The 17,863-nt window shown below is 35.3% G+C and overlaps 1 protein-coding gene and 1 long non-coding RNA gene across 13 annotated transcripts in view; one reads left to right on the top strand and one right to left on the bottom strand.

The window, feature by feature from the left end:
* Positions 1-210: 210 nt before the first annotated feature.
* Positions 211-17,863, top strand: part of LOC118203570 (uncharacterized) — a 133,669-nt gene continuing 116,016 nt past the window's right edge. For 3 of the 6 annotated variants that reach the window (XR_015044416.1, XR_015044419.1, XR_015044417.1), the window contains exon 1: positions 225-403. This is a non-coding gene — a long non-coding RNA (uncharacterized LOC118203570). Of the gene's footprint in view, positions 404-17,863 lie in introns of all 6 variants that reach the window. The other 3 variants (XR_015044422.1, XR_015044418.1, XR_015044423.1) reach the window with 3 other exon arrangements.
* Positions 7,803-17,863, bottom strand: part of LOC118203569 (phosphatidylinositol-3,5-bisphosphate 3-phosphatase MTMR14-like) — a 143,603-nt gene continuing 133,542 nt past the window's right edge. For 5 of the 7 annotated variants that reach the window (XM_085827700.1, XM_085827703.1, XM_085827702.1 and 2 more), the window contains one exon: positions 7,803-8,194. In XM_085827700.1, the coding sequence (XP_085683826.1) occupies positions 8,008-8,194 (187 nt within the window). In that variant the 3' untranslated portion in view covers positions 7,803-8,007. The remainder of the gene's footprint in view (positions 8,195-17,863) is intronic. The other 2 variants (XR_015044414.1, XR_015044415.1) reach the window with 2 other exon arrangements.

A 17,863-nucleotide genomic window follows, 5' to 3' on the forward strand; every position in this document is an offset into this window, starting at 1 on the left:
TGACTGTGTTTATTAATACAACTGGTATACTATTTACTTAGGTGTCTTAATGTAGGGTTAAGCATTTAAACTTTAAAAATAAAACGTCCAGAGCACTCTTTGTACACCGATTTATCAATTTCGAGATAAGCGCTCCTGATCTTTGTTACTGGGCGCATTTATCACAAAAACATTTGCCTAGGTGCACTTAGTCAATATTTGTCAACTTCTTTCGTGGCTTTCGAACACTAATTTATCACACAGATACCTGTATGTCATTTATGTACCATAGCTACTGATAGCAAGCGTATACTATAAATTACTCTACCCTAGCTAGAGATAATGAAAGATAAAATTAATCATGCAGAACTTATTACTTTCTTTCCGTAAAAGTAATTTTCCTGTTACAGTGAACGTTGGAAATGTAAGTTCGTTTTGTTTAGTGCATAAAATATTTAAGTTTCATAGCAAAATTAGAAAATTTTGGTAGTCGCCTAAGCGGAAATTTGCTGATTTCGATGTCTTAAAGAATTAATAGTGTATTTATATTTATCGATGTCATTTTTTATTCTTAGGCAGAAAGAAACTGTCACTGTAAGAAAATAGTTGCAAGAGGGTGTGAATTGTAATTTTTGATTTTGAATTTCAGGTTCTCTAGTGCTCCGCGTCACACCTTTTATTCTTTACGTAGTATTGTTTATTGGTTACTAGTCAAGTAAAATAAATGACTAGTCTCATTTTCCAAATTAGTGCCCTACTATTAACTTCATTGAAAAATTTTATGCTTTATTGTAAACACCATAACGTGTTCACTTTCAATCACTTCTTTTAAATCATTTGGTAATTATAAGGGATTGGATGGATTATTTAATTATGACAAAGCACACGAGGGCTATCTGCCTAAAGGGAGGGATGCCTTCGTGGAGGAATTTCTAGGGGGAACTGGGTCTATACACGTTACACATGGGGAAAACCACGAAAACGCCCATGCAGCCAGCCCGTTCGTGGGATTCGAACCTCGGACCGAACTACCAGTGTTCAGCGCCTTTACCGCTCGGCCGCTGGTGGGCCCGGTAATTACAAAGAAACACTGGAAACCACAAAAAAGGCTTAGTTTTTATCTTTAAAGAAGAGTGTTAATTACAACATTAAAATCTGTGTATTTCACGAATACACTCTCCGAATGCAGTCATGGAAACGAGAATTATTTATTTGTATTTAAAAATAGCCTCGTTTAAATATTAAAAACTCAAAATCTTTATTTATTCTGAACGATTCTTTTTATTCAAAAACTGTTGCGGATTTTAAAATGATGCAAATGTCTACATTCTGGTTCTGCATTCTGGTTGCATATCAATTTTGCACTGTCAAACATTTTCAATAGAAACTGAATTTTCAGATTCATCACTATCTGCAGAGGAATCCGAGAAATTTTCATCAGTTTCGCTATAACTATCTTCAATATACTTGAAATCAGAGTCAGAACTACTATCAGTGTTGGAAATATCGTTAGGAATATAGGTTATTGAGGCTCTTGAATATTCTTGAATTGGAACAAAAAGCTCCTATTGTTATGAAAGTTGAGCAACTGTGTTATAGACTTTTAAATATAAATCTGAAGCTCGTTTTGAAATATAAAGGCCTAAGAAATATTTTTCAAGATGCAAATCAGTAGCAGCTTTCACAAACAGATCAGCGCCACCAACATGTTCTCATGCATTAAGTTGGTCTGAAGTCTGTACATCTGGTATTATTATGCCATTAACTTGTATTTAAAAAAAAAAAAAAAAAAAAAACTGAAATGTTTCAGATTTTAAATTACGTCCAAAGGGGCGTTTTTTTAACGTTTTGAGTGTTACCTTTATTTATTAAATATCATGTTCTTTGCACTTAAACCATAAAATTCAGTTCAAGAGCAATATCGCAAAATAATGTTAAATTAAGCATATCTTTAGAATTTCCGATATACACAGTCTCGCGAGCTGGAGATAAAAGTATTTTTTTTCTATATAACGTTGCCATTTCTCGCTTTTAAAGCATTGAGTTTGTAAATCAAAAATTCGTTAAAGTTTTACAAAATATAAAATCTATAATAAAACAAATTCCAAATTTGGGATTTCAGATGCCCATATTCGCAGTAGGATTTCGTCATTCAAAATTCGATGGCTCTATGTACCATTGTTTTATCACAATGCGAGAAATAGACAATCATTTATGCAGATTTTTCATTATTTAATTTCTTCAAATATAATGCAGGACTCTAACATTTTGTGGCAACAGTTTGAAAAGTGAACCGACGTTTATGAGTCCGACGCAAAATCGCAAAACGAAAACAATAGTCTTTCAGGGACAAAGCCCCTTTGGACTAAAAAAAAAAAAAAAAAAAAAAAAAAAAAAAAAAAAAAATCAAAGGAGAATTTAGAAACTAAAACACGTTACCTGAATATCTATCTCACTTCTGTATATATCGTAAGCCATTATATGTTCTATGACTAGAGAAACAATAGTAGTAGTTTCTATTGGCGATGAATAAAAGATTGGTTTCATGACATTTTCCTCCCATTAAACTCACCTACAAGCGCGTTTCTCCACTGAGAATCATTCATGAAGGTATTCCTTCTTTATGATAGTATAATTTGCAGGCTTTGCTGTAGTTAGATAATTCATTCCCTTGAAATAGCTTAAGCAATTCTGAACTATTGGTTATGAAGCTGTAGCGAACAAGTATACAAATCATTTCCATAATGCTTGGTTTATATACCGGTTGTTTGTAAGCAAAGCTTTATGCAATTATATAATAGTGTATTAAAACAATAAATTATAAAGCTTGGATCAACAGAAAAGTTTAGAGACAAAGAACATTTTTAAGGCCGATATAAAAAAAACGTCATGTTGCGTAGATAAAAAATGAAGTTACCTATCAAGTTAAAATTCTTTTCGAGGAGTTGGTGGTACGGAGAGGTAAAATTCCATTCCCCAGGTAATCCCGGTGGAAATTTAGATATCTTTGAGCTCATTGCTCTAATTAGGTAATCAAGTTTAGAGAAATTTTCTATTCTAGCCCGAAGCAGAATTAGGTAAACTCTTTTAGGATGTCAAACACTTTTAAAATTGATCGTAACGATATATCGTTTGCTTAGTGAAGACTCAGACATTTTCGTTTAATTGCAATCTAGTTCCAAACTGCTACAATGGGTTTAGTAAAACATTATTTTATCTAATAATGCTTCGACTAAGTGACATAGCAAACTTTAATTGTCAGTAAAGCGACAGAGCACACTTGAATTGCAGGAATAATTGGACGAGTATAGCAGATGATTCCCAGCGTTTTCATTTCCCAGGAAGTTTTCCAATGACTTCAGCAAACCATTCTTCAGCATTATTACGAATTCATCCAGGACGAACTTGTTGCAGTTACTCTTTGTTGCAGAATGGTCAACCACGTAGATTTTCCTTTTTTTTTTAAGCTTACAACGCGACGCAAAATTTTATGGCATATTATCACATACTGTAATTTCTTCTGCTCAGCGAGTCTCTTGGGCACCGATTGAGGATAAATTTTAGTCATTTTCAAATCTTCATGGCATGTCCTCTGTAAAGCTTCTTTACCCATACCCGATTTTTATTGACTGGCACCAGTGGCGTGGTGCTGTAATCCAGCTGCCTTTGGAAGTCGGGTCTGACGAACGGGTCTTGAGTTCAAGGAAAGGCAGAGGAGAAGCGATTCGAGTACAACCCGATTTTTATTAATTACGAAAGTTAATGTTTCTATGCATCAGTATCAAACTAGACACCTGCTGTATTACGGCCGTGTAATGCCTCACTGCTACCATTTATTCATTTAACTATATTTTTGTTTCTCATAGTAAAGTTTCGAGCGGAAATTTGTTCACCACATCCAGCCACTAGCAGCCTGTAAATTTATGCTGCTGGCTATTTCACTTTCCAAAGAAACTCTGTAGTCCACCTTTAACAATGTTCATCACTGTCCGCTGCGTAAATACTCGTCCAAGCCTTCTACGCTGCGTTTCGTGATGGAATCGACTACTGCTCTCGTACGAGAACTATGGGAGCAATCTTGTAAGAAATTTTAGCCTTCTTTCTCGCGTGCCTTGTGGTGGTGTAATTAGAACACGTTAAGATGGCAAATGGAAGGTCTTGAATTGGAATCTTGGCTGGGTATTGCTGACTTTTCCGGCTGAATGTTGAATTCACACCACCATCAAAGCAAATATATGTGACGTTCAACTCTGTTGCACTGGAAGAGCATCACGAGTCTAAATTGTTATCGAACGTATTAATACTTACTTCTTCATAATTACCAACACGAAGTGTGACATTTCGCGCTCCTATTGGAAGAACAGCAAGAATTCTGTTCACTACGTCTGTTATTTGCAACTTCAGGGCAAGGTAGGGCTTCTTTTCATATATATCGAAGCTTTACTTTCAAAATATTTTTCTACAAAGAGCACAAAATTCATCTTTTCATAATGGCCGCAACTGCTAACTTTTCGAGTTTTTTTACGAGAGGAAATGAAATATATATATATTAAGAAAATAAAGATAAAAAAGTATTTTAGTCGAATACAGCAAAAGCATAACGACGGCTGTCTGCCCGAGAAAGGAAATGACTTCGTAAAGGGTTTTCTAGAGGAAATGAGCTTCTAGTTACACCAAGAAAATACCCATGCAGCAAGAGCATTTGCAGAGAATAGAACCTAAGTTTCTCAGTATGTTGAAGCTCACAGTATCTTTCATAATATAGTGCACTGTAGACTTCGGTTTATTAAAGGTTTCACGAAGGTAATCTATCGTTTTTTAAGTGAAATACTAATTCACGAACAGCCGCAGTAACTTCCGCTTTAAGACAATCGGTTACAAGCTAGAATTAAGTAGCTGTTACTATCATCTTCGTGACTTACATACGATCCAGTTTCGAAAATTTACTGCTAGTTCGATAAAAAGTCAGGATTAAATTGCATATTGAGTACAGAAACATTTTTTTGCGTATTACTTCACAATATCTACTAAAGATTTCAACCAAAACACTTGCCGGGTTTTTTAAAAACAGAAATTTATTATAAACTCATTTTAAAGTACCAAATTATACATATTTCAGTAGCTACTGCAGGTACGAAGCAAATAATAAAAATTATGTTAACATATTCTTGACTTCGGCTTTCGTACGGAAACTTTTTTTACCCACTGTGTAATCTGGTAAGTAATTGGAAACAGTGCATAATTTTCAATGATACGCATATTCTTTTGCCCTGAAATTTCTTTTAGGATATCACATGTAAATAATTTCATAAACCGAAGCACGTCTGTGTTTTCAGTAGAAAAATGAATTTATTCTGCAGTTCTATAAACATTGTGAAACGCATGGTATTGGCATTTTTAATTGCAAATTGCGCAATTTGATCGGTAAAAAGGAAATCATCAGCAATTAGTTTTGCATGGAAAGACGATTCCAAACAAGTACTTTTAAAATGTAGCCAAGGTTTCTATTTTAAATTTGGAGCCTCTTCTAACGATAGATAATTCGCCAAATAGAAATTAACGACAAATACATCTTAACGACACTAAAATAATAAACAATGGTTTAAAAAAACTAACAAAACCAATGTTCAAAGGCTGTTGTTAAGGCATTAACGTAGAAAATCGTACAACCCTATTTGAACTCTAGTTAGCTATATATATATATATACGAGAGATACATAAATATTGCGATTCTTCAAACATATGGGTTTACTTATCGATACTGAAAAAAAAAAAAATATCGAAACTTGGTTACGACAATGGGAAGAAAGTTTCAATGAGGTATTATGATAATTTAGGTTGCGTTTAGAACACGATATTAAAAATAAGAAGTGAAGAGGAAAATAAACTCGCCATACTACTAGAAATGTTTCATGCCCGATGTTAAAGAAGAAATTCTGTTGTTTTAAGCCCAAAACTATAAAAATTGCATCAAGACAAAGACATTAGTTCATACATCAAAAGAATAACTCAAAAAAAAAAAAAAAAAAAAAAAGGGGAAGACTGCAACATACACTGCTCGACATTGAAAATGCAACACCAAGAAGAAGTGGTAAAAAATTTATGCAAATTTTAGAGTAGACGCACGTTACTGAGTTATGCGAATGAGGTGAAATGTGCAGCTCTCCGACGCAGGTGAAGTAAGATATAAGGGAAGGAACGCGCAGACTGGGCAATATTCGTGTCGTTATTTCTGCCAGACGAATTATCGAAGAAAGTTTGTTTTTGTCCCGGAGGATACGTGTAATAGGAGAGAATGGCCAGGCCGTCATCAACGAAGGCACTACCAGCATATAGACGATTTTACGAAGGGTATGATGATCGGACTGAGAAGGGTGGGTCCTTAAGTCAAATCGCGGGTTGGTCCTTAAGTCAAATTGCAGCTGATACCCACATGGATGCGAGCACGGTGCATCGGCTATGGCGAACATGGTTGGAGCAAGGAAATGTGGGAAGAAGGAGGGATGCAGGTGCAGCCAGAGTGACGTCAGCATGCGTGGATCGACGCATCCGCCAACAAGCTGTGGCGGTCCCGCAAGCCACTTGTACCGCGATTCTGCAACATGTGCAAGATACCCTGGATATTCCCGTGTCGACCAGAACCATTTCCCGTCGATTGGTTGAACGTGGCCTGCACTCACGGCGTACGTTAAGAAGACTGCCACTGACCCACAGCATAGACGCCAACATTTAGATTGGTGCCAGACTGGAGCGATGTGGCTGACACAATGGCGAAACGTCGTGTTCTCAGATGAGTCACGCTTCTGTTTATCCAGTGACAGTCGCCACATACATGTGTGGCGTCGACGTGAAGACAGATCTAATCCGGCAGTAACTGTGGAACGCCCTACCGCGCGACAACGTGGGATAATGGTTTGGGGCGCTATTGCCTTTGATTCCAGGTCACCTCTAGTTCGTATTTAGGGCACTATGACGGCCCAACGATACTTGGATAATGTACTGCGGCCGGTGGCAATCCCCTACCATCGTCAAAATGTAAAGAACTAAAAATGAAATTTCGGGTTTTGGAAGGAATTTTTTTATTTTTTTCGAAAGATGGAACGCAGGAAAAATCTTAACTCTTAATCACATTTGAGAAGCTAATTCCTATCACCGTAAAGATAGCGGACGACGAAATAACAGCAGTATAAAGCACAATCTTCAGATCGTTTCCAATTTAAATAGCTAATAAGGATTTACGAAATTTCAGAGCAAAAAGGGATCTTATTTGAATAAATACAGCATTTGAGACATACCAGCGCTGTTCAGTTGCTTTACCTTTATTTACGATACATTGCAAAGATAAAAATACAATTTACTCGCGTCAAGAAAATACTTGTGAATTAGTTAACTGCGAGGTGCCCATTTGTTATAAGTATTTACATATATGAGCAATTAATGCCAACTATAGTTACTGTATTGGACTAAGTGACGCTGTGAAGCAAGTATTGTAGATTCCGGATATCATCGACGCTAGCAGGGAATGGATCCTGGATATAACCAACGATAGGTGTGAAAGGGTTAATATATGTTAAATTTTATTGTAGTATCCAAATCTAAAGATTTACTTTCAGAAAACTGTGAACAGATTAAAAATATCCGGGAAATATTAACGAATGAACTTGGTACATGTTACTTAGTAAAACAACTCCATTTGTTACCAAACTGTTTGTTTGGTAATAAATGAAGACTTTCGGAAGATAGATTTGAGAAAAGAACAAACAGCTATATGCACGTGCTTTGGCAATGAGACTAGATGTTCTAAGGAAGCTAATGAATGCATGTTAACTGAATCTCAGTATTTTATTAAATATAAGGTAGGTAATCAAAACATCAACAAGAAATTCAGCCAAAATACAGTTAAAAAATGCAACATATTAATATATTGGTAACGTAAAAAGGATGAAAAAAGAATTTTGAATTATCCAAAACTTCCATTAAATTAGTAGCTCAGCTCTCAATTACAGCATCAGCTAGTTAATTTCCGAATCAACTCAATGGCCTTTCCGTAGAGGGCTGAGATGGAGGAGGACGCTTATGATCTCTTGGTCGCTCAATCAGGGGGTAAAACCTCATAAACAGTTCCATTACTTCAAAAAGCTTTTCCTTGCGGTCAGTCTCTTCTGGAGGATCAAGATTCAGACGGCATGCTATTCCTCCATTTTCCTCAGATTTCCTGTAAGGTAATATAGTTTTAAGAATATGCTATTGTTTAGCACTCTAGATAATGTCGCTGTAATATCTTGGGACCCTTTTTATACCGTAACCTCAATGGCATTCTAACGAATATGCTACAAAATATGATAAACATTTCATGCAGAATAACCAAAATTACGCTAGTTTGTAGATCGGGACAAGTTTTCAGCATCAACATTCACAAAAGTTTTCAAAGTTAACTTCTTATTATCACTTTTAACAAAACAGGCAAATTAACTTCAAGTCTCGATATTTCACGCACAATGACCAAAGCATTTAAGTTTTAAAATTATTTGCTTTGATCCTTTTCACTCTTTTACAGCTAAAATTAATAAAATGTCGAGAAATGTGAATTTCCGAAACTTAAAACAGACGATGAATCGTATGTTGCAGGACAATATGCGCAAAACTATTTTGTGTCGACATCACCTACTGACCACCATTAAACATTGTTCTAATTCAGAACAGTGTACTATCAGTTGTACTTAATTATACGTATAACTACGAAATTTATAGAAACAAATAGAACTCCATAGCTTTTCTGACGCTAGTTTGAAAGCTTATGGATGCGTGGTATATCTAAGAATAGTTTTGAACAATGGAACTTTTCAAACAGTTTTTGTTGCTTCCAAGAGTAGAGTTGCACCTCTGAAATCACTTACACTTCCTAGATCGGAGCTTTTGGGTGCGCTTGTAACCGCTAGATTGAGTGATAAAATCGTAAAATGTTTAAAATACAAAGTAATCCATTTCCACTGGACTGGTTCTCAAATAACTTATTTTTGGATTCATGGATCTCCCGAAAGATTTAAACCTTTCATCAAAAACAGAGTTTATGAAATTCAGAAACTAACTGAAAGCAATAATTGGCATTATTGCCGTGGAAAAGATAACCCCTCCGACCTCATATCCCGAGGAACTACTGTTGCTAACTTAAGAAATTGCCAACTTTGATGGCATGGACCACTCTGGCTTTTACAGTCTTCAGAATTTTGGCCCTCCGGTAATGTAGACGTTGTTGAAGAAGAAAATTTAGAATATAGAAATAAGTTTGCTTGTTCCGAACAATATAAATGTATCGTGCAAGAGAAGAATGAATTATTTTATATTTCCAAGTATTAATGAAAATATTAAGAATAACAGCTTGGATTAAACGCTTCGCTTTGAAAACTAAGAAGCTTGCAAACTTAACAGATGTTCCTACCGCTGAAGAGTTTCAAGACGCAGAAGAATTCTGGATCCGTAGAATTCAAAGACTAGCATATAATTCGGAAATTTCAGCATTGGAAACTAATAAAAGCATATCTAAGAAGTCCTCCATACATTCCTTTTCCCCGTTTTTTAGACGATAAAGGAATCTTACGGCTTGGAGGAAGATTACAATTCTCCGATTTCAGCACCGAAGAAAAACATCCTATCCTCTTACCTCGAAATTCAAAATTTACGCAACTGATTATTGAAAGAGAACATAACAAGTTAATGCATAGTGGAGTTATAGCCACTTCGACCAGCCTTAGAAAAGAATACTGGATACCGAAAGGCCGACAGCTTGTGAAGAAGATACTTAGAAACTGTCTTATTTGTAGAAAGTATACAGCAAAACCTGCTCAACAGATGACCGCACAGCTGCCAAAAGACAGAATAGTTCAGACTCCACCATTTCTTGTTTCAGGAATGGACTTTGCCGGTCCAGTTTGGGTTAGATCAGCAACCGGAACTGAGAAATTGTACATAGTTCTTTTCAACTGTGCCGTTACCAGAACCCTTTATTTAGAGCTAGTCTCCAGTATGTCCACAGAAAATTTTTTGATGGCTTTTAGACGATTCGTATCAAGACGAGGACATTGCGACACAATTTACTTGGATAATGCCAAAACCTTTCAAAAGGCAAACCGACAATTCGAGCATTTTTCAAAAATACTGAAGGATTCCAAATTTCAAGATTTTATTGCCTGTAAGAAAATAAGCTAGAAATTTATTGCAGAACGTGCTGCATGGTGGGGAGGTTTATACGAACGTTTAGTGAAGTCTGTGAAGGACTGTTTAAGAAAAATACTTGGAAAAGCCCTATTAAATTTTGAAGAGTTAAATACTATTTTGACAGAAGTTGAATTTGTCATAAATCAAAGACCTTTAACATATATTTATAATGACTTAAAAGAACCAGAGCCTCTCACACCAGCACTTTCTCAACTTTGGTCGAAAAAATCATAATTATCCACTTCATTTTATCGAGATGATTGACAAGAATTCAAATAGAAGTTATCTGATGAAAAGACAATTGTATCAAACTACACTTTTAGAACGTTTCTGGGAAAAATGAGAGAAACAATATCTGCTTGACTTACGAACAGCTCACCATTTGGATACTCCTAACCCAAGTAAAGAATTAAAAGTTGGAGATGTCGTTCTTTTGGAAGGGTCTACAAAGTCCAAACTGTTATGGGAACTTGGTGTGGTAGTGGATTTATACAGAGGACGAAATCAACATGTTCATTCTTGTCTAATTAAGACGTCCAAAGGACAAATTAAGAGACCCATACAACTCTCATACCTTTAGAAGTTGTGAACCAACCTGAGAGCTATTGTTTGAACTATTGACTTTTTTCCCAACATTTGATGAAAACTTTTTGAACTTATTGATTATTTAGTTCTTTCTTATGTTTAATTGATTAATTTAATTTATTTTATATTTTAATAGATGTTCAAGAAGATTTTCTTCTTTTTAATTTGTTACAGTAAGTAATTGTAAGTACTTTCATTTTGTTTGGATTTGATTGTTATTCTGCTTAATTGTGTGAACTCTGCGAGTTTAGGCGGGAAGTGTAGAGAAATATGATGTCGTAGAGCGATAGCAGCGCCCTCACCTGAAGTAGAAGTTAGTTGGATGTTAGACGGGAATGGCGCATTAAGCCATATCCTTTGATTAGTAGAATTTTCCGCATGTTAAGTAACTAATTAACTGTATATATTGTAAATAAATATTTAAATTAACCTTGTCGAATATAGATCAATTATAGATATAGATATGATGTTCTTCATTTAGGAAGATTGATTTTAGATACGGTAGAAGTTTCGCCTTAGGATTAAAGAACCCTTTCGCGACATACACTAAGAGACACTTCGATGCACTCGACGACCAACTCGGCGCTAGACTTCGAGACACTCGCTCAGTGACTGACTATCAGCTTCGCTAGACGAGGCACACACACTCGATACTAACTATCTCGCACTCTATGCGAGGCGCTCTCACTCGCCCTCTAGACGAGGCGCACACTCACTGACTGCGGACCAGCAGGGTTTATATAGCTTTTGGCTTGTGTTCGAGAATAGAATATTCTGAGCTAAACTAGTAAGAATTTGTTCCAGAAGGTTCTCCATCCGTCATGGCATATCGCCAATTTTGTCGCCAAATGGGGCAACTCTGCCTTCCCTTGCCATTTTATGGCAACCCTAAACCTGCTTTGCGTGGAAGCCATCTCACCGCGCCTGTACATTTTGTAACAATATTTTAGCGACATTATATGTAAATCGTGTAATCTCTTGTATAACATAACATGAAAGGCCTCAAGCATTGCCGGAAAAACATGTACGTTTAACACCGAGGTAAATGGCCATATCACAAAATTTGACGATGGTTTTGGAGTCTAATTTTTTGACGCTAAATTTGGCGACAAATCAACAAAAGTAGCAAAACTTTATCATTTAACGACACTTGTGTTCTATGATACTGTAACTGGTTCGATTCCTATGTAACTGGAACTTTTACCGGGCCTATGTAAGTGTCTGCTTACAAGCAAATTAGAGAAATAGTAGGTACTGGAAATTTTTCAGGGAACGAGGAAAATCTATACACGACTGGCAAGCGCATCAGTTTTAGTTTAGTCCAGAGTTAAGGTCAAAGTCTTAAGAGTATTGACCGATCACTGTGCGAGATTACGCATTTGAGGCCTTTTTATTGTTTTGTATTCAACGTTCTTAGTAGTTTGAAGTAGTAACTACTAATATTGATCTGTTATATTGAGAAGAGCCATAAGACACTTTTCTGTGAAAAGTTCGAGTTGCAAAAAGTTTCTTTTGGAAAAAATTTTTTTTATCAAGCTGTCATCGGTCTCGCGTGCATTCAATCCATTACGAGTCTATGCACATACATATTCGTACTTTTAGTTACCTTTTGACAAAAAGTTTTTAAAGTGTTATATTTTTTTTACTTATTTGTTGAAATAATTAACCTAAGATGCATTTCTAATGCTTAGAAAAATTTTACTACTTTAAATGAACTGATACAGAAGAATGCTCTATTACTGCAAATTGGTTTATTTGAAGAGGGCAAAGCACACAAGGGTCATCTGCCTGAGGGATCACTGGTTCACATCAACGTTATACATGCAGAAAATGCGAAAAACAACCATACAGCCAGCCTGTAAATCTCCGTTCGAATCTGGGTCGAAACCAGAATTCTGCTGTCTCAAGTATTTTATCATCTGTGCTGCCGCCACAGATATGGGAGAAGCATCAAGTTAACGCATGTTGGCATACAACTTTTGTTTGCTTTGCAGTATTTAGAGCAAAACCTTAAAAGGTTATCTACGTCAAACCAGTGAAACGTAAATTAAAAAGTATATTAAAATACTGTGTGTAACCAGTGTCAATACAGTTAAGTTATATAAAGATGAGAATAAAAACTGGTTACATTTTATGGTGTAAGCTAATATCTTAAGAACTGGAACAATTTATGATGATGTCTTCCTGTTAAGTTTTGAAACAATTAAAATGTTTTAAACGAAAGTATTTAAAACAATGGCATTCCAGTAAAATATGAAGAATCATCAGAACTGCGTTGCATTTTACATAAAGTGGATTCTTTTTTCCTCATAGAAGGTGTTCGTGAGTCAGGCGACAGTAACAGATTCTCAATCAAATTAAGAGTCTTTCCTCCTATTTAGCATAAACTTCTCAGCTTATATTTTGCTTTAGCATCCCAATGCATCTATTTCTTCAGAATTTTGAGTTTGATCAAGGCCTTGGTACGTGAGGGGGATCTAGAGGTTATTAGACATTGTAATAGCAGCCTTAGCTGTATATCTGCTAGTTCATTCCCATTTTATGCCAGCGTGGCCAGGTTTCCTATAGTAGAGGCTCTAATCTGTAGGCAATGAAATTCCTCCAACATTATTTCGAAAGTTTAGAGCCTGATCAACCGCAGTAAGTTCAGAAGTGAAATTCGAGCAGGCTGAGTGTAATCGAAACTGAGCATTTTTTGCCACTACAAAATGTGCAACTTTTGTGGTCTCTAGATTTTGATCTGTATAGAAAGGGATTTAATTTCTATATTTCTAGGTTCGTAAATGACATAACAATGACATAGTATGAGATTTATGCCAAAGTTGGAACGAAGTAGACCTAAAGATTAGACCATGTGAGGTTTGACCATCTTTTCGAGCAATTTGCAAAGGCAAATAGAAAGTGATGGGACGGTAACTAGAGGGATTCGTAGGGTCTTTTCGAGCTCTGGCTATTGGGATAACAAAGATTTACTTCATACATTCGGATATAAATGCTCTTTCCATATTCTGTACAAAAGAAAGAAGAGGGCCGCCAATGACTTACAGACGAGATGTTTTAACAAAAGATCACCAATGCCACCAGGATATAATCCCTTTGTCAGTGACAAAGCTCTTTTCAAATCTAGCATAGTTTTTCAAAGAGTAGGTTTGTAGAAAAGAATGCAGGATGATAGTTACTGCTATCTGAGACTTCTGAAAACGCTCCTTCGATGGTTGGTTCAAACAATTGAGAATACACCTTGTTTTTACTTGATAAATCCAACTTTCAATATCAATAACACAATACCAAGAAGAGTAAACACTATTTTATTTTTACACGTAACAAATGGTTTAATTTAAATCAAAAATAAAGAGCAACCAACCAAAAAATTATGAAATGAAAAATTCAGAACCATTTTAAATAAACATACGCAGTTTTTTCCTTAAAAAATTAAGAATTCACCAACGAAATTTTTATATCTCGCATGCAAAGAAAGTGTCAATATTTCGTTGGACGTCTGACTTTTATGATCTCTACTAAACGTCTGATTCGATCAATCTTTTGAACATATCTGAAGATATTTCATCCCACTTTTCTTGCGACACTTATTTTAAGTGAGCTTTGTTTTTAATTGCGTGTTTTTGAACCGCTATTTCGAGTGTAGCCCACAAATTTTCTACGACATTGATGTCTGGGGACTGTGTTGGTGTATGCAACTGACATTTTTAATGAAAAAGACACCACATTTTGACGTTATGTGCAGTGTGTTTGGAGTCATCGTCATGCTGGAATATGAAATTTCCAACTAAACCTAACTTTTTAGTACTTTCTTTTAGATTATTGCGGAGCATATCCAAGTAAACTACGATTCATAATGCCATCTATAAAAACTAAATTTTCTACCCTAGTTGAAGCCATACAACCCCAAAACATGAAGGAGCCACCACCATGTTTAACTGTAGGACGTAAATGCTTTGGATCCAAAGCGGTGTTGGGCTTCCTCCATACGGTTGTACAACAGTCACTGCTGAAAATGTTGAATTTACTTTCAGAGAATATAACTTTCTTACAGAAGTTATTCATCTTCAATTGATGAGTTTTTGATACTCCAAACGCCTTTTCTGATTTTGCAAGCTGATTAATGGTATCTTTCTAGCAAATCTAGTTTTATAACCAGCTTGTCTAATTACATTGCGCACAGTTTCAACATTTGCACTTCTGCCAATGATTAAAGAAGTTTATGCAGCAAAGTTTGATTGCGCTTACTTTAGGATCCTTTCCTTCAAATTTCATTTTCAAATCAACCATCACTTACATTTTCCGGACACAAGTGTGACTTGTACCAACAATTTCAGCTATTTCAAGGTAAGATTTTTCTTTTATACAATCTTAGTACAAATTTCCTTACGTCAATACTGGTTTCTCTTCGAAGAGCAGTTTTATATTTGAAAGTGTTCATATAACAAAAAAGGGAAAAGGTTTAAGATTGCGCAATATTAGATTAAAATAGAAGGCCACATGTAAAAAATATAGCAACAATTAAAAAATATGGTACTATTCGGTTTCGATGGCCGTAAAAAATCGCCAAACTATTGTTGATGCCAGTGCTGCCAAAAATAATTGCGGCAACCCTAATGCAAGAAAGGAAGTATAATAGTTAACAACTATCTAAGATTGATGTTTTAATTTAGATGAAAGGTTAATTTCATATAATACTTTTTTATTATTATAATTTATATAAAAAAGGCTAAACATGACTGAATGCAAGCATAAGAGTAAATAACTATTTCAGATCATTATTATAATTTATATAAAAATTGCTAAACATAACTGAATGGATGCCTGCATCGCTATTTCGCTACCGAGTTATCGCTAAAGCATAATTTCATCTCATTGGTTGTTCAAACATAATTTTCTATAATGAATGATGCCTTTTCTTTGAAATTATTCTCGGTAAAGTGCAGAATCGCTCACTTATTTGTTTGCCGCTTTTCAGAAGGGTAAAAACAATTGGATTTTTGACAATTTTCTTTTACTTTTTAAGTGAAAATAGGTCGATGTGTACATAGATAAAGTCAAGGGTGTGCGCAGTGCCATTTTTGTGCAATTCTAGGATATTTTTTTAAGTGAAAATAGGTCGATATGCACATGGATACTGAGTTTGTGCAATTCTTAAGAACACGTCAAGCAGTGGGTGATTCTGCACTTTACCCAAAATTCTATTGCCGACTTTTCGTCATGGGCAATTCCCAAATTGTTAAATCCATAGGATATCAAAAAGGTATTTAAAAATGAGACTAGTATTTCAATGGCGTCTTAAGAAATATAGAACTATATAAACTTACGCAATCTGAAACCAGCGCGTACGCTAGATTTGGCGCGCTGTTAAATGGGCGCGTTTGCTAGATTTGGCGCTTTTGCGCATACATTTTCGCTGCAGTTTTTTTACGCCAAACAAAACAGAAGGGTACCAAAAGTATTTTTCTCTGCTGTATTCTGAATTTTTGGAGGCAAAATATGCATATGTTTATTTAAAATGCTTCTGAAATTTTTCATTTTAAGATTTTTTTCGTTGTTCTTTATTTTTACTTTAAACCAAATTGTTATGTGTAAAAATAAGTTTCCACTTCTTGGCAATGTGTTATTTATATTGAAAGTTTGATTTATCAATTAAAAGTAAGGTGTATTCTCAATTGTTTTAACCACTGTATAGCAGACGCTTTTCGAGCTCTTTCCCATACCACCTTACTCGAAGTAGAGGAATTTATCTACGACACATACGGGATTACAACATATTGAGTTAGTTTATTTGATTTTGGCAAAGCACGAAAGGGCCATCTGTATAAAAGAAAGGATACCTTCGTAGAGGGCATTCTAAGGGAATGTAACTGGTATCTAAAGTTAAGCCTTTGTATAAAATCTTGAAAGGAGAAGCCGTTGGAATTCAGAGTGCCTAATATGAAATCCACAAAAAATCTATTTAGTATCATCTTCAGTAAGAACAGAAATAGACGAATTAGCGCTTATTAACAGTATTACCTCGTTAAACGATCAGCGCTGTATTGTTTGAAATTATCAGCTTTACATTTTAAAGTTGCCATTAAAGAAAAAAGATCATCTTCGAAATATCGCGAAATTTTAAAAATTTACATCCAAAACTGCAAGGTTTTCTCCAAAATTCACCATTGTTATGTTCCTATTTTTTTTATAATGAATTTTAGGTAGATATTTAAAATTCTAAATAGCTAGCATTAATACTCGATGTTTATAACGCGACCGATATTCATGGATAATCACACTACATCTAATCATCTATAAAGGTTATGATAATGGTATGATTTACTCATTAAATCCTCTAAACCGGAATGTAAATATGTTTTTAATGGGAATCAGTATATAACTGTAAGCTATTAGGTATTTAAAATAGCATCTTAAGAAAATTTGGCATAATTACAATATTTTTTGGACATTTAAACACTGGTGACAGTATACTGCAAAAAGCATAATTTTAATGGCCGCATTTTTAACTCAAGTATTAACAAAATAAGAAAATACAATATTTTACAAGAAAATTGGTAGATTTAACGATTTCTTAGCAATATTTTTTGGAATGTATGCTTAAAACAGTTTTCTTGACAAAGAGGCACCACAAAAATTTACAAATATATCGTGTTTGCATTTCGTACATGGTATTTCATTTGTTTTCCCATTGCCAACATGTTTTACAATATGTTGTCGCATATTATCAGGTAATAGTCCACAAAGAGCTAGTCCAGTAACAATAAAAAGTATACATAATATTGTTACGAAACGTACAGGCGCGGAGAAATAGCTTCCCAACAAAGCAGTTTTAGGGTTGCCACATTTGGTGAGAAATCGCCCATTTGGCGACAAAATTGACGATATACTACGGACGGATGGAGAACCTTCTGGAATGAATTCTTACCGGTTTAGCTCAGAAAGTTCTCGAACATAAGCCGAAGATATATAAACCCTGCTGGTCCGCAGTCAGGGAGTGTGCTTCATCGAGTTAGTATAGGGTGTGTGCGCCTCGCATAGAGTGCGAGTGTGTTTCATCTAGTTAGTCCGGGCGGAGACGATC

The sequence above is a fragment of the Stegodyphus dumicola genome, chromosome 12 (genome assembly GCF_044657685.1).
Source record: "Stegodyphus dumicola isolate Sdum_Otavi_A_Nest chromosome 12, ASM4465768v1".
Taxonomy (NCBI): domain Eukaryota; kingdom Metazoa; phylum Arthropoda; class Arachnida; order Araneae; family Eresidae; genus Stegodyphus; species Stegodyphus dumicola.